Below are 23,288 nucleotides of genomic sequence, written 5' to 3'. Positions count from 1 at the left end.
ACTGCAACCTCTGCCACCCGGGTATAAACGATTCTCTTCAGTTTCCCAAGTGGCTGGGATTACAGGCGTGTGCCACCATGCTCGGCTAACTTTTGTATTTTTAGTAAAGATGGGGTTTCACCATGTCGGCCAGGGTGGTCTTGAGCTCCTGACTTTGCGATCCACCCACCTCGGCCTCCCAAAGTGCTGAGATGACAGGCGTGAGCCGCTGTGGCCGGCCTGAAATTCCCAGTCTTATACCTCCAGTCCTTTGGAATGCTGTAATGTTTAGAGTCCATACAAGAAGCCATTAAAATGCAAATATGTCATCTGTGGTAGGAACCAAGCTGGCATCTGGCAGACACTGACACATTTACCAGACTGATGTGTGGACAGCTAGGTGCCTTTCAGAGGCCTTAGGTCAGGCGGAGGAAGGGCCGATCCTGAGCTGACACAGTAGGATCCACCTTGGCCGGCGGCCGAGATTCTGCTGACAACCAGCTCCTCCGCAGCAGACCTGGCTGCAGGGACCAGCCAGGACAAAGGCAGTCCAGGGAGGCCCAGCGGCGCCGCGCGATCACGTCCGAGTCTCCTGGTTCCCCTCGGCCCTTCCTAAAACCTGGTGGCTCAGGTCCGAACAATCGCAGCCGGACAGGTGATGCACAACGTTGTGAATTCTCATCTTTTTCATCAGCGCCATCCTTCAGTTCCCTTACTTCAAGGCTATTTGTGGGCTGGGGAATTGGCCAAATCGAGTAAAAACCGAAAATGTCTTTTTGTTCTTTTCGGTTCCGCCGGTTTAAATTCCAGGCAATCTTTAAGCTAGGAGGCTGATAAGTATTATTCTCTGCTTGCCCTTTTCAAAGGCACTTCAGCTTATAAACTCCGTGTTGGAGGAGCCAGGCCTGTTAGAAGCCACCGGTCTACAGTCACAGTCAGCAGATCCCGCCTCGGATCTCCCCCTGCCGGGCCCCCAGGCCAGGCCAGCACGCGCGCCCGGCCCTGGAGATCACGTCTCGTGCGTCGAGAGGCGGGGCCGCGGGCTCTGACGTCACGTGGCCGCGCCCCTGCCGCCCAGATATCTCCCGCGCCGCCCGCCATCTTGTTTCCAGTGTTTGGATTGCGGCCGGCGGTGTTGGGGGAACTGTGTGGCTCCGTAGGCGGGAGGCTGGGTACAGGGTCTATTGTCTGTGTTTGACTCTGTAGTTTGGCCCGAGGCCTTCGCGAGCTATCCCGGGGCCGTTAGCAGAAGCCGCAGCGGCCGTCCCCGCCCGTCTCAGCTGTCCCCCGGCCCAGGAGGGACCGACTCCGCGTCACGCCCCTCAGCGCTTGCGGCTCTCTTCTCTGTCGTTGGGTCCGCATCGTGTTCCCGGAATCAGACGGTGCCCCATAGATGGCCAGCTTTCCCCCGAGGGTCAACGAGAAAGAGATCGGTGAGGATTGGGGCCGTGAGTGGGCGCGTGGGGGCCGAGAAGAGGCAGGGACTCCCCGGAGGAGGTTTGGGAGGAAGCGACTTCGAGTCTGAGGGGTTAGCATGAGTGCGCCAGGGCCAGCCCAGAGCAAGGAAGAGGAAGCCGCCTTGGTGGGAGCTGGCTGAGGGGTAAATGGCACCGACGTGGATGTAGCACCTTCCGTGCTCCCTCGCGGTTGCTGTGTGGCCGGGGCGGGCACGGACCCCAGTTTGTTCATCGGAGGTTCGCGCAGGGCTCCTGTCCTGGGAGTCTCTTGGCTCAGGGCCTGACTGTCGAGTGGACAGGGAAGGGCCACTCAGGGACGTTAGGTTTACAATGGGGAAAAGTAAACTTGTGAGTTCTGAGCTGTAATGAAAGAGTGTCCTCGTGTATACTAACCACTCGTAGATGAGAAACGTGACTGGAAGAGGTTCCAACAGCCTGGAAAAAACAATACTGTATTTTGAAAAACGCCGTGGCGTTAAGAAAGGCAGCAGTCGGGGGAGGAGACTCTTTCAGAATTATCTTTCAAACACTTAGGAGCAGGGTGGTTGGGTGGAGTGACTCAAGGAAAGCTGTTGTGCGGAAGAGCACACTCTGGAAAGGCTTTTCTGGCTTAGAGTCTAGCCCAGGGCAATCGATGTGGAAGGTTGTGCGTCCACACCTAGTACTTAGTGGCTCAGTGGAAAGCACCGCATTATTTAAATCCTCTTTTAAAGTAAAATAACTGCAACAACGTTTGAAGGTGTTAGGGAGTTAGCAAACACTGAAATTACTGTGTTAAGTAATAATTAGCTGTGGTCACTGAGCAGAGAGCATTTACATTTTCCTGCTCTTGAAGTGAATGTGTTTCTTTACTAAATATTAAAGAGGAGCTATTTCTAGAGAAGGGCAGAGGCTGAGGAAGCCAAAACGTCCACTGTTTTATATGTGGGTGAATGTTTATATCTAGAAACAGCTATTTTAGAATTCTGGACTTTTGTTGTCCTAGGGGTGATTGATTAGGAAGGGACTTTACCCCTGGTTTTAATAACTATTTTAAAGATACAAAGACAGGAAAAAAAATATGTAGCAGAGGTCACACAGAAAATTTTTTTAAAAAGATGCAGAGAGCACAAAATTTGTGTCCAGTTATTATTTTAACTGTATTTTAAGACTAGAAAGTGTGTCGCAAAGTGGAACAAAAAACTCAAGTTCTTATCAGTTTAGTGGGTTTTTCTTTTACTTTACTACACCGTAATACTATAGATGAGTGATCTGCCTTTGTTTTATCTGTATTTTATTTCATCCTGATAAACCATTTTGAAAACTTTCTGGTCCTGTTTTCTAAAAGATGAGTAGGGTTTCTTAGCATACCTACATAAAGTAGAACCATTCACTAAGTGTCACCCCCACCTCTGCCAGCCCTCCTCACTCCCTTTTCTCTCTCTCTCTTTCTTTCTCTCTCTCTCTCTCTTTCCTCTCTTTCTTTTTCACATTTAGGAGTGTTAGTTCCTGGATATGGTTGGTATAAAAAGTTAGTAGCTAAGCACCAAATATCTAGAAAAACTTTTGCTTTTTCTAAGCTTTTTTTTTTTTACCCGTTTTTTCTTCCTTTTTTTTTTTTTTTTTTTTTTGAATAATTTGGATACAAGGTTAAACATTTATATCTCTGTGTAACTTTTAATTTATGAATAAGGATTTATTTTTTTCTTTTCTTGGGTGCTAATTATAGCCAAGTCAAATTTAGTTTCTCAAGGACATACTGAGAATAGAGGCAAGATGCCATGAATGATTCAATAATTCTGTATACTACTACTGCCTTAAGCTACTGCTCCCTTTCACAAGGCACTGATCGTTCCTTTCTGGTTATGAAATTTTGGGGAGGAATGTAAAGGAATTAAATCTGGTTTGCTTGGTTAAGCAGTGACACAGATGATGTGTTACTATTTTACAGATACTAATAATGTAGTGTTGTATCTTATGGCTGATTTCCCATGGCAGGCAGCCTTTCCCTTAACAAGGTTATTACATCATACATTTCTGTTGCTAACATTAAACAGTTAAAAGATTTAACTTAAAAAACTTTTTTCAAAGCACTTTATTATGCACTTTGTGCTGGATTTCTAAAATTGTACAGTATTTAAATTGAGTGCTTAAATCATTTGATTAAAGTGCAAAAATGAGTTTGATATACCTATTATCCAGCAAGGAAACACAGTCAAGGCAATTATTAGTAAACTTTAACAAAGTAATGCATTTATTTCGCAGGATTTATAATGGCCCTACTTTTTGAGTTTGTGTATAATTGAGAATAAATTACGTTATTTCATAGTCTTTGCTATCTGTTTGAACCAATTTTTTAGTAATTGTTACTGCTCTTTTACTTTCTTTTTGAGATGGAATCTCTCTCTGTCGTCCAAGCTGGAATGTAGTGGTGCAATCTCAGCTCACTGCAACCTCCACTTCTAGGGCTTAAGCGATTCTCCTGCCTCAGCCTCCCAAGTAGCTGGGATTACAGATGTGTGCCACCACGCTTGGCTAATTTTTTGTATTTTTAGTAGAGATGGGGGTGTTTCACCATGTTGGCCAAGCTGTTCTTAAACTCCAGACCTCAGGTGATCTGCCAGACTTGGCCTCCCAAAGTGCTGTTACAGGCATGAGCCATTGTACCCAGCCTGCACGCATGCGCGCTTTCTCTCTCTCTCTCTCCCTTTTTTTTTTAAAGATAGAGTCTTGCTCTGTCACCCAAGCTGGAGTGCGATGGGAAAATCTTGGCTCTCTGCAGCCTCTGCCTCCTGGCAGTCCTCCCACTTCAGCCTGGAATTACAGGTGCAGGCCACCACACTTGCTAATTTTTAAAATTTTTTGTAGAGATGAGGTCTTTGTATAAATCCCAGCCTGGTCTCAAACCTGTGTGATCAAGTGATCCATCCACCTTGGCCTACCAAAGTATTGGGATTACCAGTGTGCCTATCCTGTTACCACTATATACAAGGAGTACCATGATTGTGGTCAAGGTAGAGGAAAAATATAGACTAACTTTAAAATACAGACCAGGCCTGGCATGGTGGCTCACATCTGTAATTCCAGCACTTTGGGAGGCCTAGGTGGGTGGATCACCTGAGGTCAGAAGTTAAAGGCCAGCCTGGCCAACATGGCAAAACTTCGTCTCCACTAAAAAATCCAAAAATTAGCTGGGTGTGGTGGTGGGTGCTGTAATTGCAGCTACTCAGGAGGCTGAGGCAGGGAGAATTGCTTGAACCTGGGAGGCGGAGGCACAGTGAGCTGAGATCACTCCATCCTGGGTGACAGGGTGAGACTCTGTCTCAAAAAAAAGAGTCTTGTGTGAGAAATTTAATCTTGCATATGCTTGCTAAGGGAGAGCTTAGTTTTAGTCTAATTTGTGAGATGTCCTTGAAATTGAATGCAGGGGCTGTTCTTCGTGTACAAGTTACCTAAATATTCTCCTTAGAGACTTTCAAGTTGAATTTTGAAACTTGCTTCCCTTATTTGTGAACTTGGCATTTTTTTCTCCTAAAATTTATGAATTAAAAGATAGATGTGGTTAAACAGGAATCCAAATTAAAAAAAAAAAATTATGACTGATGCAGTGGCTCATGCCTGTAATCTCACTGCTTTGGGAAACCAAGGAGGAAGGATTGCTTGAGGCTAAGAGTTGGAGACCATCCTGGGCAACATAGCAAGACCCTGTCTATAAAACTGGCTTTTTTGCCGAGCGTGGTGCCTCACATCTGTAATCCCAGCACTTTGGGAGCCCTAGGCAGGTGGATCATGAGGTCAGTAGTTCAAGACCAGCCTGACCAACATGGTAAAACCCTGTCTCTACTAAAAATACAAAAAGTATCAGTATTAATGGTTAATATTGTAGCAAATAAAAAAAGAAAAAAATACAAAAAGTAATAATAATAATAATTAGCCAGGCGTGGTGGCACATGCCTATAGTCCCAGCCACTTGGGCTGAAGCAGGAGAATTGCTTGAACTCGGAGGCAGAAGTTAGAGTGAGTCAAGATCACACCAGTGCACTCCAGCTTGGGCTGCAGAGCAAGACTCCATCTCAAGAAAAAAAAAGTTTTTTTAAATTAATTAATTTTTTTTTTTTTTTTTTGAGGCGGAGTTTCACTCTTGTTACCCAGGCTGGAGTGCAATGGCGCGATCTAGGCTCACCACAACCTCTGCCTCCTGGGTTCAGGCAATTCTCCTGCCTCAGCCTCCTGAGTAGCTGGGATTACAGGCACGTGCCAGCATGCCCAGCTAATTTTTTGTATTTTTAGTAGAGACGGGGTTTCACCATGTTGACCAGGATGATCTCGATCTCTTGACCTCGTGATCCACCCGCCTCGGCCTCCCAAAGTGCTCGGATTACAGGCTTGAGCCACCGCACCCGGCCAATTAATTTTTTTAAGTTAGGTAGGTGTGGGGGCATGTGCCTGTAGTCCCTGCCACAGCTACTCAGGAAGTTGAGGAAGGATCATTTAAGCCTACCAGTTTGCCTCTGCACTCCAGCCTGAGCAACAGAGCAAGACCCTGTCTAAAAAATTAGGCAGGCAGGGGTTGCAAATTTAGAGGCCAGTCATATAAAGAGCGCTGTTGAGAGGAATGTATAAAGGCTCTGGGGTTTGGAAAAATGTAAGGAAAATTGGAGCAGCATGCTCTTTGTGAAATTATTTGTCTGTTAAAAAAACGTATCAGCAGGCATTTGAGGGTTACCAAGTTTGTGAATTTTGTATTAGGAAAGTTATATGACTTGTAATCCCAGTGCTTTGGGTGGAGGGTGGGAGAATCACTTGTCCAGGTGTTTGGGACCAGCCTGGGCGACAAAGGGAAAGCCTACTACCTCTACCAAAATGAAAACATTACTGGGTGTGGTGGTGCATGTCTGTGGTCCCAACTACTTGGGAGGCTGAGGCAGTAGGATTGCCTGAGCCTGGGAGGTTGAGGCTGCAGTGCGCCATGATCGTGCTACGGCACTCCAGCCTGGGTGACGGAGCAAGACCCTGACTCAAAAGAAAAACATCATGTGACTGCCAGTAAAGTTAATGTTGTCTTGTTCTGTGCTAATACAGGGTGGGTGGGTCGGTGAGCAACTCTGTGGCTGTGATTAAACCACACCTGAAGTATTGTTCTTAGTTTTGGGTGCCACTTTTATGAAGGTCGCTACTAACTATAATTTATCCAGAAAAGTGTAATGAAGTTAGGATGGGAAATGAACTTGAAGCCATGTCATTTAAGGAATGATTGAAAGGATAGAGATATTTTAGCTTGGCAAAAAGATTCCTTCATGGCTATCTTCAGTATGTAAATGTCATACGAGGATAGCATTAGGCTTTTTCTCTTAGGTCTGAATCACTACTGGGTGGGTACAGTGGTAGCAGGGAGATTTTGAGTCATTAAAATTGGTCTCAGGTACACCAAAATAGTGTCAGCCTTATTATGAATATCAAGAAAAGTAGGTCTCAGGCTCTCTGTTTTGGTTTTTTAAACCACACCAATTTGTTAAGGTGTCGAGAATTGGGCAGAGAACATATTTAAATCACTTTAGAATGGGAGCATATATGTGTGCTTTTGTATTTATTCAATAAATATTTACTGTGTACCTGTCATATGCCAGGTGCTGTACTAGCTATTGATGGAGCACACATTCAGACTGAACAAGTACATTTTGAGTATGTGGATGTGTGTGTGAGGACTCGTGTGTGTGAGCACTCGTATGTGTGTGTATCCTCTAGCTATAGCAGTGTAAGTAGTTCTTACATTAACAGCAATACATAGAATGTATCAAAGCTTAGGTGTTGGAAAGTTTAAGCCAGAAATACATAAAAATATATTATTATATACTGTAGAATTGACCAGACAACTGACCACAAAATAGATAATACAAAAGCTAAACTGTCAATAACTAAAAACAAAAAAGGAAAAATAGTAACATTTGAAATCGAGACTAACCCAGAATAGGTGATAACACTGAGAAAGAGGTGCCTTTCCCAAAATTGAGGAAATTCTAGCTGAGTTTGCATGCATGCATTGCAGTATGAGCTTGTTGATCATTTTGTTAAATATGGAAGTAATGTGCTTTATATACTCTGGTAATATGCCAGTTTTTCTTAGGAATACAAAATTTGAGTAATCTTAATTTAAAATAAAAGACATTGTCCATTTTTTTGTTGTTGTTCTTAGAAACCAAAATAATTCCATTTTTGAGTCAGTTTGGGGTCCATTAGGAAGACTCAAGGGCCACTATTTGAGAATTGTAAATATGATGCTTTTTTTTTTTTTAAAGATAGAGTCTTGCTCTGTCACCCAGGCTGGAGTGCAGTGGTGCAATCTTGGCTCACTGCAGTCTTCACCTCCGGGGTTCAAGTGGTTCTTACGGAGTTTTTTGAGACCAGAGTTTCACTCTTGTTGCCCAGGATGAAATGCAGTGTGCGATATCAGCTCACTACAACCTCCACCTCCTGGGTTCAAGTGTTTCTTCCAAGAAACTGGGATTACAGGCACGCTCCAGCATTATAACCACCATGCCTGGCTATAATGCATTTTACTAGATTTATTTTAATTTATTTTTTTTGAGACAGACTCTCGCTCTGTTGTTGCCCAGGCTGGAGTGCAGTGACACTTTCTCACTGCAACCTCTGCTGCTGGGTTCAAGGGATTCTCTTTTCTCAGCCTCCTAAGTAGCTGGGATTACAGGCATCCATCACCACACCCGGCTAATTTTTGTATTTTTAGTAGGGACAGGGTTTCATCATGTTGACCAGGCTGGTCTCAAACTCCAGACCTCAAGTGATCTGCCCATCTCAGCCCTGCCAAATGTTGGGATTACAGATGTGAGCAACCACACCCAGTCTATAGACTTACAATGCATTTTAAGGCACTGGTTGGGAGGTTGGATTAGACAGCCTTTAAATCTTCTAGTTCTGAGGATTTTGTGATTTTTGTGACCTGGGCCTGAAAAGGATAAAAGTATTTGTAGAGCGTATTTGAAGAGCGTATTTTATAGTGCTTTTGTTTGAGTAATGGTGTAATACTGTGTTTTATGGTGATAAATGGTTTTTGAAAGCTAAGAAACTTAATTTGGGAGATACTTTTCTTGCAAACTAAGTTTAATCTCTTGCAGTTTAAATGTTAATAATTTGATGAGAACATAATACAATTGGTCATTACATTATTGGTCATTACATTATTATTGCTTGAACAATTTTTTTATTGAAACTTTCTTAAAAACTCTTGCATTGAGAAATTTTAGTAAGGTCACTTTATCAAAACTTAGAGCTAGTCACTATCATTAAGGGGTCTTCATATACTGCATATTCCCTGTTAGAGGATGGAAAGCAGGACTTACTATACCCTGTCTGCATAGAAGAGGGAAGAAACTCATTTCCAAAGTAATATGGAAGCAGTCTCACATGGATTATGTGTTGGTTATATGTGATATCCAGTATTTGTGTTTTTCTTTTTAGTGAGATCACGTACTATAGGTGAACTTTTAGCTCCTGCAGCTCCTTTTGACAAGAAATGTGGTCGTGAAAATTGGACTGTTGCTTTTGCTCCAGATGGTTCATACTTTGCTTGGTCACAAGGACATCGTACAGTAAAGCTTGTTCCGTGGTCCCAGTGCCTTCAGAACTTGTAAGATTTTTTCTTTTTTTTGTATTTTGTATCTGTTGGTGGAATTTACTATTTTCTCTCGGTATAGGGTGATAAAAACATTTTGATATTTAAGTTTTACTTTATAGGTGGCGTAGTGAGTTTTAATCATGGGCTGAATATATTTATTGGCAAATTTGTGTAAAGAATTTTCTGGGCCAGACGTGGTGGCTGACGCCTGTAATCCCCACACTTTTAAAGGCTAAGGTGGGTGGATCACCTGAGGTCAGGAGTTTGAGACCAGCCTGGCCAACATAATAAAATCCTGTCTCCACTAAAAATAAAAAAAAAATTAGCCAGGCATGGTGGCGCATTCCTGTAATCCCATCTACTTGGGAGGCTAAGGCAGGAGACTCTTTTGAACCCAAGAGGCGGAGGTTGCAGTGAGCTGAGATCTCACACTGCATTCCAGCCTAGACAACAAGAGTGAAACTCTTGTCTCAAAAAACAAAAACAGCCGGACACGGTGGCTCAAGCCTGTAATCCCAGCACTTTGGGAGGCCGAGGCGGGTGGATCACGAGGTCGAGAGATCGAGACAGTCCTGGTCAACATGGTGAAACCCCGTCTCTACTAAAAATACAAAAAATTAGCTGGGCATGGTGGCGCGTGCCTGTAATCCCAGCTACTCAGGAGGCTGAGGCAGGAGAATTGCCTGAACCCAGGAGGCGGAGGTTGCGGTGAGCCGAGATCGTGCCATTGCACTCCAGCCTGGGTAACAAGAGCAAAACTCTGTCTCAAAAAAAAAAAAAAAAAAAAAAAAACAAATAAAAATTGTCTAGTCTCAGCTGAGCACAGTGGCTCATGCCTGTAATCCTAGCACTTTGGGAGGCCAAGGCAGGCAGATCACTTGAGGTCAGGAATTGCGAGGCCAGCCTGGCCAACATGGTGAAACCCTCTCTCTACTAAAAATACAAAAATTAGCTGGACGTAGTGTTACACACCTGTAGTCCTAGCTACTCCGGAGGCTGAGGCAGAAGAATTTCTTGAACCCAGGAGGTGGAGGTTGCAGTGAGTAGAGATAGCACCACTCCACTGCAGCCTGGGCGACAGTACCAAACTCACTCTCTCTTTTAAAAAAAAAAAAAAAGGTTGTCTGGTCTTATTTATACATTATCTGTATGTTAAAAAGTCAGATTGTGTCTAACAGGTATATATAGTGTTTTGCCAGAGCAGGTGACTTCTGTGATATGAAGTTTTTTGGATTTCACAACATTTTGTTGGATAACACTGGTGCATAGACTGTGTACTTTCTTTCTTTCTTTTTTTTTGCGTCGGAGTTTTGCTCTGGTCACCAGGGCTGGAGTGCAATGGCACCATCTCAGCTTACACTGCAACCTCCCTCTCCTGGATTGAAACGATTCTCCTGCCTCAGCCTCCCGAGTAGCTGGGATTACAGGTGTCTACCACCATACCCAGCTAAATTTTTTTTTTTTTTTGGAAAGCAAGTTGATTAAGAAGGTAAAGGAATGAAGAATGGCTACTCCATAGGCAGAGTAGCCAATTTTTTGTATCTTTAGTAGAGACAGGGTTTTACCATGTTGGTCAAGCTGGTCTCAAACTCCTGACTGGTCTCAAACTCAGGTGATCCACCTACCTTGGCCTCCCAAAGTGCTGAGATTACAGGCATGAGACACAGAGCCCAGCCAATTTATTTTTTTTAAATGGACTTATGGTCACTCTGCTTGGGGTAAATTGAGTTTGAATGTTTGTTGAAAGTTTTTCTTTTTTTTTTCTTTTTTTTTTTTTTTTTTTGAGACGGAGTTTCACTCTTGTTACCCAGGCTGGAGTGCAGTGGCGCGATCTCGGCTCACCGCAACCTCCGCCTCCTGGGCTCAGGCAATTCTCCTGCCTCAGCCTCCTAAGTAGCTGGGATTACAGGCATGTGTCACCATGCCCAGCTAATTTTTTGTATTTTTAGTAGAGACGGGGTTTCACCATGTTGACCAGGATGGTCTCGATCTCTCGACCTCGTGATCCACCCGCTTCAGCCTCCCAAAGTGCTGGGATTACAGGCTTGAGCCACCGCGCCTGGCTGTTGAAAGTTTTTCTAAAATGTATCATGAGCTATATTGAATTTTTCTGTTTATTTTATTTTTATTTTGTATCTAGTAGACCTTCATGGTTATAGTCACTAATGTTCTCATTACATATTACTTGAGATCTAGAACCTATGGGAAACTGATTATTATGGTTTGAGGATTTTTTTTTCCCCTAAGGCAATTTTCTGGTATCAGCTTGACCTATCTTAAGTTACAGGGTTGGTTTTTCTTTTTTCTTGCTTACTTATACTTTTGTCTTTAGGTTAAAGGAGCCCCAGTTGATACAGTGGTTTTGAGGAAAATTGGGAGGCAAATAAGTTATACTATAAATTGCTTTATTGTTGAACTTACTACTCAGTTGCTGAGAATTTCTATAAATGAACTGAATTTATTTGGTCCTTCTCATAGTTCAAATAGCAACTTTTTCTTCCTATCTATAGGATTCTGTTGTTACTCAGTGTCATTATAATCATATTGAGGTTATTTTAACAAACATTTCTAATTATTCAATGTCCAAAGGAGTCCAGAGTGAAAAATAATTCAATTTCAATCTGATTTTCCCTCTCCCCAGCCTCTTGCATGGCACCAAGAACGTTACCAATTCAAGCAGTTTAAGATTGCCAAGACAAAACAGTGATGGTGGTCAGAAAAATAAGCCTCGTGAGCATATTATAGACTGTGGAGATATAGTCTGGAGTCTTGCTTTTGGGTCTTCAGTTCCAGAAAAACAGAGTCGCTGTGTAAATATAGAATGGCATCGCTTCAGATTTGGACAAGATCAGCTACTTCTTGCTACAGGGTTGAACAATGGGCGTATCAAAATATGGGATGTATATACAGGTATGGATTCATAGTTTTTAAAGCAAATTTATTATTTTATGATGCAGGGCACTGCTCATAGGCACTGGAATTAGGATTTGAGAGTTTCAGCTTATTGAAAAGCAAGATTTGATGATGTGGGTGTGTCTTTGTGATTGACCTGAATAGCACCTTCTTCAGCTCATGCTTTTAATTTAGGAAAACAATAGAGTTCACATTGCTTCATCACTGTTTACAGAATATTATAGTAGGAAAGACTTTCTAGGGAATGTTAAGTTAGTTGTCATTTATAAACTAGTTATTTAGTTTATAGCTCACATGATAAGGTGTTTTCTTATATGCTTTTTCAATGATGGCTTAGAGGTTTTCAACATAAATCAGATTTCAGTACTCATTATCTCACCTTTGGAAAGGTTTAGTGAACGTTTAGATAGGTTGAGAAGTTGTCTTTAAGCAGTTAAAAATAAATGTGTTGCTTATTGCCTCAAACACTTTCTGGCATATGTGTACTCACAGATGTAAAGGATTTTTTAAATGAGTATTAAAATAACATGTACATTAAAACATAACAAGTGATACTAACATAGATGATAATGAGTCAACATTTGGGTTCTTGGGAAAAAAATAAGATGAACACACAGATTTTCCTAGAAAACAAAGTTCTTACAGTATTAGGTAAATACATTTTTTCACTGGGATAATGTTTGGAAACTAAGTTGTTATGGGATAACACATATCTTTTGGGAGTTTGACAGTTAATGAGTAATCCAAGGCCAGGCAAATAACAAGCAAATAAATAATTTGATTTTATATTTTAAAATCATACTAAAAGATTTGGAAAATTATAATTTGGGTGCTTTTCTTGATACTAACATGATCTGGGAGGTTGTTTACATTTCAGGAGTTTCCTTTTAAATTTTCTTTCTTTTTTTTTTTTGAGACAAAGTCTCACTCTGTCACCCTGGCTGGAGTACAGTGGCACAATCTCTACTCAGTGCAATGTCCGCCTCCCAGGTTCAAGTGATTGTCATGCCTCAGCCTCCCGAGTAGCTGGAATTATAGGCATGTGCCACCAGACCTGGCTAATTTTTTGTATTTTTAGTGGAAACAGGGTTTTGCCATTTTGGTCAGGCCTGTCTTGATGATTCACCTGCTTCAGCCTCCCAAACTGCTGGGATTACAGGTGTGAGCCACTGCTCCCAGCTTCCCTTTTAATTTTTCTTTGTTTTTTATTTGTTTTGTTTTTAGACAGAATCTTGCTCTGTCACCCAGCTGGAGTGCAATGGCACAATCTTGGCTCACTGCAGCCTCCACCTCCTGGGTTCAAGCCATTCTCCTGGCTTAGTCTCCTGAGTACCTGGGATTATTGCATGCAGCTAATTTTTGTGTTTTTAGTAGAGATGGGGTTTCGCTGTGTTGGCCAGGCTGGTCTCAAATTCCTGACTTCAAGTGATCCGCCTGCCTTGGCCTCCCAAAGTGCTGGGATTACAGCCATGAGCCATTGCGTCTGGCCCCCTTTTAATTTTTCTAATAAATTTAGGCTTTACTATCCTGGAAAGAGACCATCTTAAAAACAATATAAATAGTAAATCTCTAAAGGGAACAATCATAAATAAATCATTTTATACTTGGTAAAATAAAGAGATGCCAAGAATTTCTATTCATCTTTTTTTAATGGTAAGCAACTCTTTTTTTTTTTTTTTTTTTTTTTTTTTTTTTTTTTTAAGACGGGGTTTCACCATGTTGGTCAGGCTGGTCTTGAACTCCCGACCTCAGGTGATCCGCCCGCCTTGACCTTCAAAGTGTTTGGATTACAGGTGTGAGCCACCACACCCGGCCACAACTATTTTTCTTTTCTTTCTTTTTTTTTTTTTTTTTGAGACGGAGTTTCGCTCTTGTTACCCAGGCTGGAGTGCAATGGCGCGATCTCGGCTCACCGCAACCTCTGCCTCCTGGGTTCAGGCAATTCTCCTGCCTCAGCCTCCTGGGTAGCTGGGATTACAGGCACACGCCACCATGCCCAGCTAGTTTTTTGTATTTTTAGTAGAGACGGGTTTTCACCACGTTGACCAGGATGGTCTCGATCTCTTGACCTTGTGATCCACCCGCCTAGGCCTCCCAAAGTGCTGGGATTATAGGCATGAGCCACTGTGCCCGGCCAAGAACTCTATTTTTCGAAAGTAGAAGCTTATAAAAAATATTGTTGACCCGGTGTGGTGGTTCATAGCTGTAGTTCCAACACTTTGGGAGGCCAAAGCTGGGGAATCACTTGAGCCCAGGAGTTTTAAAACACCCTGGGCAACATGGTGAGACTCGATCTCAAAAAAAAAAAAAAAGTCAGTGGTGGTGGCTTGTAACTATAGTTCCAGCTATTTCAGAGACTAGGGTAGGGGGATTGTTTGAACCCAGGAGGTCAAGACTGTAGAGAGCCAAGATTGTGCCATTGCACTCCAGCCTGAGTGACTGGGTGAGACCCTGTCTCAACAAAGCTAAGAACAAAATAAAAATATATTAATACTGTCTTTTTTCCCCCCTTTTCTACTACATTTAGGAAAACTCCTCCTTAACTTGGTAGATCATACTGAAGTGGTCAGAGATTTAACTTTTGCTCCAGATGGAAGCTTGATCCTGGTGTCAGCTTCAAGAGACAAAACTCTCAGAGTATGGGACCTGAAAGATGATGGTATGTCTTTTTTCCAGGCTATGAACAAGGCTTCATGTTCCTTGATACTACCATTGAGAAGTATTGGGAACATCTGGGGCATTTGACTTTAAAAATGGCATGTGATCAAAGTTCCTTTTCTGTGCCTAATCCTTTGTTTCTTTCTGAGTAGATCAAAGAAAAACATAAATGTGACCCAGAATAGGAGCCAACATTATTTGAAGTAAATGATCTGATAATTATTCAGAAACTAACCACATAGATCTGTATTAGCTATCTGAGGACCAAATCTGGATCAGATTTAGGGTTTTTCATGAACTTGTCTGTGTTTGTGTCCCCTTAGGGAGGGTTATTAACTTCCTGCATTGGCTTAGTGAAAATTTAGGTAGATCTTGAAGTAACTTAGTATCTAATAAAATTTAAATTAAAATGTGACCTACATACCAGAATTTATAACATGTAAATATTAATAAGCATCATAATAAGTTGGCTAGGTTAAGAAATGCTTTTACAAAAAGGTAAGGTTTACTGTCCAATACAAAGGAAGATATGTTGGTATCAAGTATTCACCTTTTTCTAAAACCTTACAAAGTTTTGGAGATGCTCCTTCATTTGAGATGAGCATCTCTTCCCCTTTCTTAGTCCTGAATGAAAGAGTTGATGTGTTTAACTAAAACCTTAAATTTAAGGTCTGTTGGTGCTGCAACAGGCTCAGGCTAGAGGTTAACAGGCTTGCCTAGGAGTAAGAAAGCTTAAATTGAATGTAGGAGGAAACAAAACTCTCAGATCTGGAGATGTTCCAGCTGATAGATAGTAACCATTGCTTAATAAAGTAATATGCTAACATTAACAAATCATGTAGGACCTTCTCTGTGTTTTATCATTTCTCTGCTCAGCTGTTGAGGTGCAAAGGGATCCCAACAGTTGAAATACTGTTTTTATTTTTATACTGAAATAAAATACTGAAATACTGTTTTATTTTCAGTTTTCATTTTCTTTTGCATATTGAATGATGCTTCCTTATCTCAAACTAATTTCAGCAATGTACATGTTTTAAGAATGTAGGCTTAGTTAGAAATAAGCTCCAAGAGAGTGGGGTCCTTGTCTTATTTCCAGCTATGTCCTCAGTGCTGACATAGGGCCTGGCATGCAGTAGGCACTCAGTAAATATTAGTAAAACTAATAGTTTAATATAGTTAAGCATAGTTGTTTACTGTGGGTATAATACACAAGGACTTTGGAATGGGTTGTAGTTTATCAGAAAGGAAGAATGAATAGGCATTTTGAAGATGTTCAAGTTTTTTAACCTTGCTTATTTTTAAAATAAGGGGATTAGGCTAAAATAATTCTGCCTTCTATAGATGGGGTGGGGTTGGGGGTCCCAGACTTTTTCTGTCACCTAGGCTAGAGTGCGGAGGTGCTGTCTCAACTCACGGCAGCCTATTCCTCCCAGGTACAGGCAGTTCTGAGCCTCAGCCTCCCAAGTAGCTAGGATTACTGGCATGCACCATGATGCCTGGCTAATTTTTAAATATTTTTTAGTAGTAATGGGTTTCACCCTGTTGGCCAGGCTGGTCTCAAATTCCTGGCCTCAAGGGATCCATCCACCTCAGCCCCTCAAAATGCTGGGATTACAGGTGTGAGCCACCATGCCTGACCCCAGACTTTTTCTTGAAGGGCTAGATGTTAAATATTTTAGGCTTGTGAACCATATCATCTGTTGTAGAGCACAACATAAACATGTGGACAGGATTGTGTTCGGTACAATTTAATTTACAGAAATAAGCAGCTGGTGTATATCGGTAACGCTTGTTGGAGAGAAATTGCTTTCAGTTATAAATGTTTGTGATCCTGTGATTTATTGCTGTTTTGAAATGCTGCTCATTTGAAGTGGATTCTAGGGTTAATACAGGTACTTCTGTTTGTTCAGGAAACATGATGAAAGTATTGAGGGGGCATCAAAACTGGGTGTACAGCTGTGCATTCTCTCCTGACTCTTCCATGCTATGTTCAGTCGGAGCCAGTAAAGCAGTATGTATCAAAGTTCTTGTACATTCATTGTGAATTGGATTATGATCATGTGTGCATAATCATTTTAAATCTAAGTAACCTATCAAGTCTGTGCTCGGTGTCATGAATATTTTAAATGTTTTATTTCATGATGGGTGAGAATTTGCATGAAGGAAATATAGTTATTGATTGTCAAGTGAGAAGTTGAATTGTTTTTAGAGATAATAGAAAATGAGGGCATATTAGGGCGTTTTTTGTAAGTCTAGAAAAGTTTATGTACTGTAGAAGAGATCTAGTCTATATGTTAAGACATTTCCTTGCTAATTATTTTCTTCTCTGTTGCTCTTATTTTTTTGGTCCAGTTTGCTGTTATTAAAGTTTAAAGTCCCAGCTGGTCCTGTACATTTAACTGAAAAAAAGTAACTTGAAAAGCATAAGAATAAAAATAGCACTCATGTATGTCCTAGAGTTGTTATAGGTGAAATTTGATATTGTTTATCTTACATAGCATACCTATAGACAAGTAACGTGACTGTTAAGAGGGTTATGCTTATTGATGAACTCTCTTTTAGTTGTTTACCAGCTCTAAGTTAGTATAGTTAAATTGATCTCAGTAGCTGCAAGTATTTATGAAATGATTAAAGTCTAAATACATGTGATAATTACAGTACACTTTGAACTAATGGAGGGTGGGAGGCTAGTTGAAATGCATTTTATTTAGCCAAGGAGTATGTTAAAATGATAGTTACAAATTTTGGAACTTAGAACAAGATACTCAATTTAGTTATTTACATATCATAAGAAGAACAAAATTAGATGTTGACATTGCTATTTTAGGCTGTGTGTTTTCCATATGCTTCTTGCTTTCCCTGTCACAGGTGGTGGCAGCAATATTGGTGTGATTGAGGTTATGCTGGCACCACTCACACACAGGCGCACAATGGTGTTAGCTGGGCAGAAAGAGTGGCATCTCTGGCTACCGGGCTGGGGGCGACCTTTACCATAGGATGAAGTAACCTTGCATTCGGCTGCAAGGTGTACTGTACGTACACAGGTGCTGGTCGATGTCCACTTTCTGCTTTTCTTTCTTTCTTTTTTTCTTTTTTAACGTAATTTCCCACACAGTAAAGTACACTGACTCCTGAGTAAATTGATTTTCCAGTTCGATGGAATTGGGAGTCTAACAAGTGAAACCAATTTAATATAAAGTATTTGGCTTTCAAATGGTTTCTCTGTGCTATTTTTTGGAATTCTTTAAGATTCCAGAGAGATCGTACGTCTTTGAATCAGTTTAAAATTTGTACTTATTTTCCTTTAGAAATAATGTATTGTGTCTGTGCAGAAAAAAAGAAAAAAAAAAGCAAAAAGAATTGCTTTGCTCCAAGAGGAGAGATTGTCTTACTAGGATAAACCTCCAAGCTCACATTTAATATAACAGACTGAAGTAAACATTAGAATCCTATTTAGAGCTATTCTGCACAGTTAACTACAGTCTTTAGATTCTAAAATTGTATGTGAATTTGTTCTTAAATAATTGAACTGTTTTATACTTAAAATGACTAATGATTGTGGTCAGTTTGGGAAAAATAAGATGGTTAAATTTTGATTTACAGAAATTAATTATTTTCATAAAATAGCATTTTCATTTTGTAATGTGGTTTAACATGTCCTTGTTGTTTGCCAAAGAAATTTCATTTGGCTGTGAATATTCTATTTGCTTGCAGTATCTGTTTCTCTTCCTAGGCTCAAGTTGGTGACCCAAGCCTATTGTAAACAAGTGATTATCTCAAAGGGAGATGCCAATGGAGTAACAATTTGTTAACCTTACGTTTTCTGTCTGTATATTTTTTTAAAAAATCTGGTAGTTTCTGGAAAAAAAGAGAAGGGGGTTTGTAGTACTTAACCCTATTTATTTCCATATATTTTAGTTAGTTTTTGGAATAAATGTATTTCAGTATAACTTTGTGGTTAAGTTACATTGCCATTATTTTATGTTTAGGCTTATTTTTAAATTAACATTTAACAGAAATATTTGAAATAGAATTTGCATGTCTGCCTTAATTAACTTAAAGACTGATTTTAATCTGACTATGACACTGAGCATATTCTTTAAATTACTCATAATTTATGTTTAATATAATCTTAATTAAATTTAGCAGTTTTAGTTTAAGATGTGCCATTTTTCCTCTGCGTGTCTGAATGAAGCTATAACATTTGCCTTTTTATTGCAGGTTTTCCTTTGGAATATGGATAAATACACCATGATACGGAAACTGGAAGGACATCACCATGATGTGGTAGCTTGTGACTTTTCTCCTGATGGAGCATTACTGGCTACTGCATCTTATGATACTCGAGTATATATTTGGGATCCACATAATGGAGACATTCTGATGGAATTTGGGTGGGTACAGCATGAATTATTTTAGTCTATAATTCATCTCTGGCTATCAAGTCATGTGAATAATTAGAGTCACCAACATAGAAACCTAAAATTGCAGTTCATTGTAATTTAAAATTTTGGCATTATTTAAGCCCTTGACTAATGCAGAGCTTTAGATATAAATTCTAAAAGTAAATTTGACTCTCTTGATACATCAGAGTTTTGCTACTTAACAGGACCCAACTCTCTATAGAAGTACTAATTATTATGTTTAGTTTTTGTTGGAGAAAAACAAAACCAAAGTTGGACTTAATCTTACTATCTTAAATCATGAAAGATTAATTCTTTTCAGGTCACTTTAATTATTGTGTATCAACTCAAGTTATCTCAGTTATATTCATTAAGGCTAGTTTAAACATATTCAAAGACAGATGTACTTTGTACCTGGGTAATTTTGTTTTCTTGAACTGACTGTGATATCCACTGAAAACATGTATTTGACCTTAGGCACCTGTTTCCCCCACCTACTCCAATATTTGCTGGAGGTGCAAATGACCGGTGGGTACGATCTGTATCTTTTAGCCATGATGGACTGCATATTGCAAGCCTTGCTGATGATAAGTAAGTATGTGCATTATAGCTTGACTGACTTACCATTACCTTTTACATTCTTAAGCCTTAAAAGCCATTCTGCAGTTAGAGTTTTAATGTCTCTTTCTCAACATAAGCCCTTGGGAGATTTTGTTGTTTCTTAAAAGAATATCAGCTGAATAATTATCTATGTAAACTAAAGATAATGCATGCCTCTCCCTGTGCTCCTTGTTTAACTTGCTTAGGCATAGTGGGTTAATATTTTTAGTCAGCTTTTAGCACAGCTTACAGAGATTTTTTTTTTTTTTTTTTTTGGAGACAGAGTTTCGCTCTTGTTACCCAGGCTGGAGTGCAATGGCGCGATCTCGGCTTACCGCAACCTCCGCCTCCTGGGTTCAAGCAATTCTCCTGCCTCAGCCTCCCTAGTAGCTAGGACTACAGGCACGCGCCACCATGCCCAGCTCATTCTTTGTATTTTTAGTAGAGACGGGGTTTCACCATGTTGACCAGGACGGTCTCGATCTCTTGACCTCGTGATCCACCCGCCTCGGCCTCCCAAAGTGCTGGGATTACAGGCTTGAGCCACCGCGCCCGGCCGAGATTTTTTTTTTTAACTTTTTTTAATGAGACTGGGTTTCACTATGTTGGCCAGGATCTTCTCAATTTCTTGACCTTGTGATCCACCCGCCTCGGCCTCCCAGAGTGCTGGGATTACAGGCATGAGCCACTGTGCCTGGTCTAGAGATTTTTTAAAGTAATATCTTACAAAGGTTGTAAGAAAGGAAATTTCTAAAGTGAAACAAATAGTAAAACTAAAAAAAATTATGAATAAATAGTAATTTGTATCCACCATGATTGAGACTAGAATATGAAATATCACATGAATGAGATGTGCTGCTTACTGATAAGAAATAGAAACTAGTTGCAACCATCCCATTTTCACATCCTTTTATTATAGTGTTCATACATATTGCATTGAGTAGTTTGGTGACATCAATTCGTCAGGCACCTCTTTTATCTTTCCAGAATGTTACCAAACATAGGGAGAGAGGTTTTTCTGTTTGTAAGCAGTCATTGTTTTCCTGTTTGCCCAAGTAGATTCTGCATATTAGTTCTCTGCTGTATTTATAGATACACTCAGCCTAGGTGAAAACTTTTTTTTCTTTTTCTTTCCTATTTTTGGGGGACAAGGTCTTGCTTTGTTGCCCAGGCTCTAGTGCAGTGGTGCAGTCACATCTCACCACAGCCTTGATTTCCTGGGCTCAGGTGATCCTCCCATCTCAGCCTTCTGAGTAGCTGGCACCACAGGTGTATACCCCACCACACCTGGCTAATTTTAAAAAAATTTTTGTAGAGACAGGGTCTCCCCATGTTACCCAGGTTGATCATAAGTCCTGGACTCACCAGCCTTGGCCTCCCAAAGTGGTGCAACTGTGGTTGTGAGCCATTAGGCCCACCTAGCTTTTTAAAGTGTCTTGGGAAAAGGGTGAAACAGACTAGAAACTGGTTGTATTGTAAGTGTAGGAAAGTAAGGAAAAAGCCTCTGGGTCTGAACATTCTAGATTTGAACACTGGGAAGGTGAGAAGGCAACCGTGCATGGTAGTCTCTTAAGTGAAAGTTCATCCAGTTTACCAACTGGTATTTATAGACCTTAATATATTTTATAATTTTATAAAACAAGTTACAGTCATTGCCTGTTGGTGTGATTTTTGACTCATAACTCAATGGCGTTTCTTTCTAAATTTTAAAAGATGCTTTTACCTTATATTTTCTACAAGATACTCATTAAATAATTTATTTCCTTTTCAGAATGGTGAGGTTCTGGAGAATTGATGAGGATTATCCAGTGCAAGTTGCACCTTTGAGCAATGGTCTTTGCTGTGCCTTCTCTACTGATGGCAGTGTTTTAGCTGCTGGGTAAATAAATTTTCCTCTTTTCTTTAAGGGGCAATTTAAGTTGGCTTTTAGCAGCTAGTAGTTTATTGTCAGTAAATCTCTAATGAAAGTGTTCTTTAGAGTAATATGACCTTGTCATAGAATACATCATTGGTTAGTTGGATTTTAATGTGAAGTTTGTGACTCCAGTATTCACATGTGTTAGATGATAGTTGTTTGAGCTGTAGCAACTTTGAAATACATATCCTTGGGTGACTGAGCATGTGCTTTATTTCTGTTTAGGACACATGACGGAAGTGTGTATTTTTGGGCCACTCCACGGCAAGTCCCTAGCCTGCAACATTTATGTCGCATGTCAATCCGAAGAGTGATGCCCACCCAAGAAGTCCAGGAGCTGCCAATTCCTTCCAAGCTTTTGGAGTTTCTCTCCTATCGTATTTAGAAAATTCTGCCTTCCCTAGTCGTAGGGACTGACAGAATACACTTAACACAAACCTCAAGCTTTACTGACTTCAAGTATCTGTTTTTAAAGATGTAGAAGATTTATTTAATTTGATATGTTCTTGTACTGCATTTTGATCAGTTGAGCTCTTAAAATATTATTTATAGGCTACAGAGATATTTCTGAACATATCAAATAGAAATTTTTTTAAAGATCTAACTGTGAAAACATAAACATACATGTATATATTTAGATATAAGCTGCTATATGTTGAATGGACCCTTTTGCTTTTCTGATTTTTAGTTCTGACATGTATATACTGCTTCAGTAGAGCCACAGTGTATCTTTGCTGTAAAGTGTAAGGACTTTTTAAATTCTGGGACACTGAGTTAGGCCTGTAAATACTGACTTAAGAAAGTTGAACTGGGCCAGATGTGGCAGCTCACGCCTATAATCCCAGCAGTTTAGGAGGCCAAAGTGGGTGGTTCACCTGAGGTTACTTAGCAGTTTGAGACAAGCCTGGCCAACATGACGAAAGCCTGTCTCTACTAAAAATACAAAAACAATTAGCCATGGTAGTGTACGCCTGTAGTCCCAGCTACATGGGAGGCTGAGGCAGGAAAATTGCTTAAACCCAGAAGGTGGAGGTTGCAGCAAGCCGAAATCACACCACTGCAGTCCAGCAAGACTCCATCTCAAAAAAAAAAGTTGTCTTGCCTCATATGAAATGTGTTTGGTTGCCGTGCGTGGTAGCATGTGCCTGTAGTCCCAGCTACTTGGGAGGCTGAGGTGGAAGGGTCGCTTAAGTCCAGGAGTTCTGGGCTGCAGTGAGCTATGCTGATCCGGTGTCCGCACTAAGTTCCGCATCAATATAGTGACCTCCCGGGAGCGGGGGACCACCAGGTTGCCTAAGGAGGGGTGAACTGGCTGAGGTCGGAAACGGAGCAGGTCAAAACTCCCGTGCTGATCAGTAGTGGGATCGCGCCTGTGAATAGCCACTGCACTCCAGCCTGGGCAACATAGCGAGATCCTGTCTCAAAAAAAAAAAAAAAAGAAATGTGTTTGGTTGGAGGGTGTCAGACTGACCTGGAAGTGAAATAGTTTTTTATGTACAGGGAAAGGATTTTATTATCCTTAGGGATAGCATCTAAGACGTAAAGTTTCAATTTGACATTATTTGAAAACAATAACAACAAAGAAAAGGCAGAGGCGGGATATAACTAGAAAAAGGATGTCTTTTTTTCCTTCCTCTTTTAAACACTGCTGCTGCATTAGTTTTAGAAAGCAGCTTACTAGTTTACCCTTGTGGTATAAAGTATTATAAATTTGTGTTAATTTGAAAAATCCATCTTCTGTATTATTGCTA

At 40.6% G+C, this 23,288-nt stretch overlaps 1 protein-coding gene across 1 annotated transcript; it reads left to right on the top strand.

Annotated features, from left to right (window-relative positions):
- Positions 1-1,060: 1,060 nt before the first annotated feature.
- WSB1 (WD repeat and SOCS box containing 1) lies at positions 1,061-22,942 on the top strand. Its single transcript, XM_010342024.3, has 9 exons — positions 1,061-1,412; positions 8,892-9,060; positions 11,690-11,958; positions 14,489-14,620; positions 16,530-16,630; positions 18,841-19,013; positions 19,500-19,613; positions 21,394-21,501; positions 21,763-22,942. Exons 1-9 carry the CDS (start codon positions 1,373-1,375, stop codon positions 21,920-21,922), a joined length of 1,266 nt encoding a protein of 421 aa, XP_010340326.1. The 5' UTR covers positions 1,061-1,372; the 3' UTR covers positions 21,923-22,942.
- Positions 22,943-23,288: the final 346 nt, after the last annotated feature.

Source organism: Saimiri boliviensis, chromosome 17 (genome assembly GCF_048565385.1).
Source record: "Saimiri boliviensis isolate mSaiBol1 chromosome 17, mSaiBol1.pri, whole genome shotgun sequence".
NCBI lineage: Eukaryota > Metazoa > Chordata > Mammalia > Primates > Cebidae > Saimiri > Saimiri boliviensis.
This window is presented reverse-complemented; position numbering and strand designations above follow the sequence as displayed.

Coding starts and splice junctions, on each gene's coding strand:
- WSB1 (XM_010342024.3), top strand. CDS start 1,373: ATGGCCAGCTTTCCCCCGAGGGTCAACGAGAAAGAGATCG. Junction 11,959..14,488: donor AATATGGGATGTATATACAG/GTATGGATTCAT, acceptor TACTACATTTAG/GAAAACTCCTCCTTAACTTG. Junction 21,502..21,762: donor GGCAGTGTTTTAGCTGCTGG/GTAAATAAATTT, acceptor ATTTCTGTTTAG/GACACATGACGGAAGTGTGT.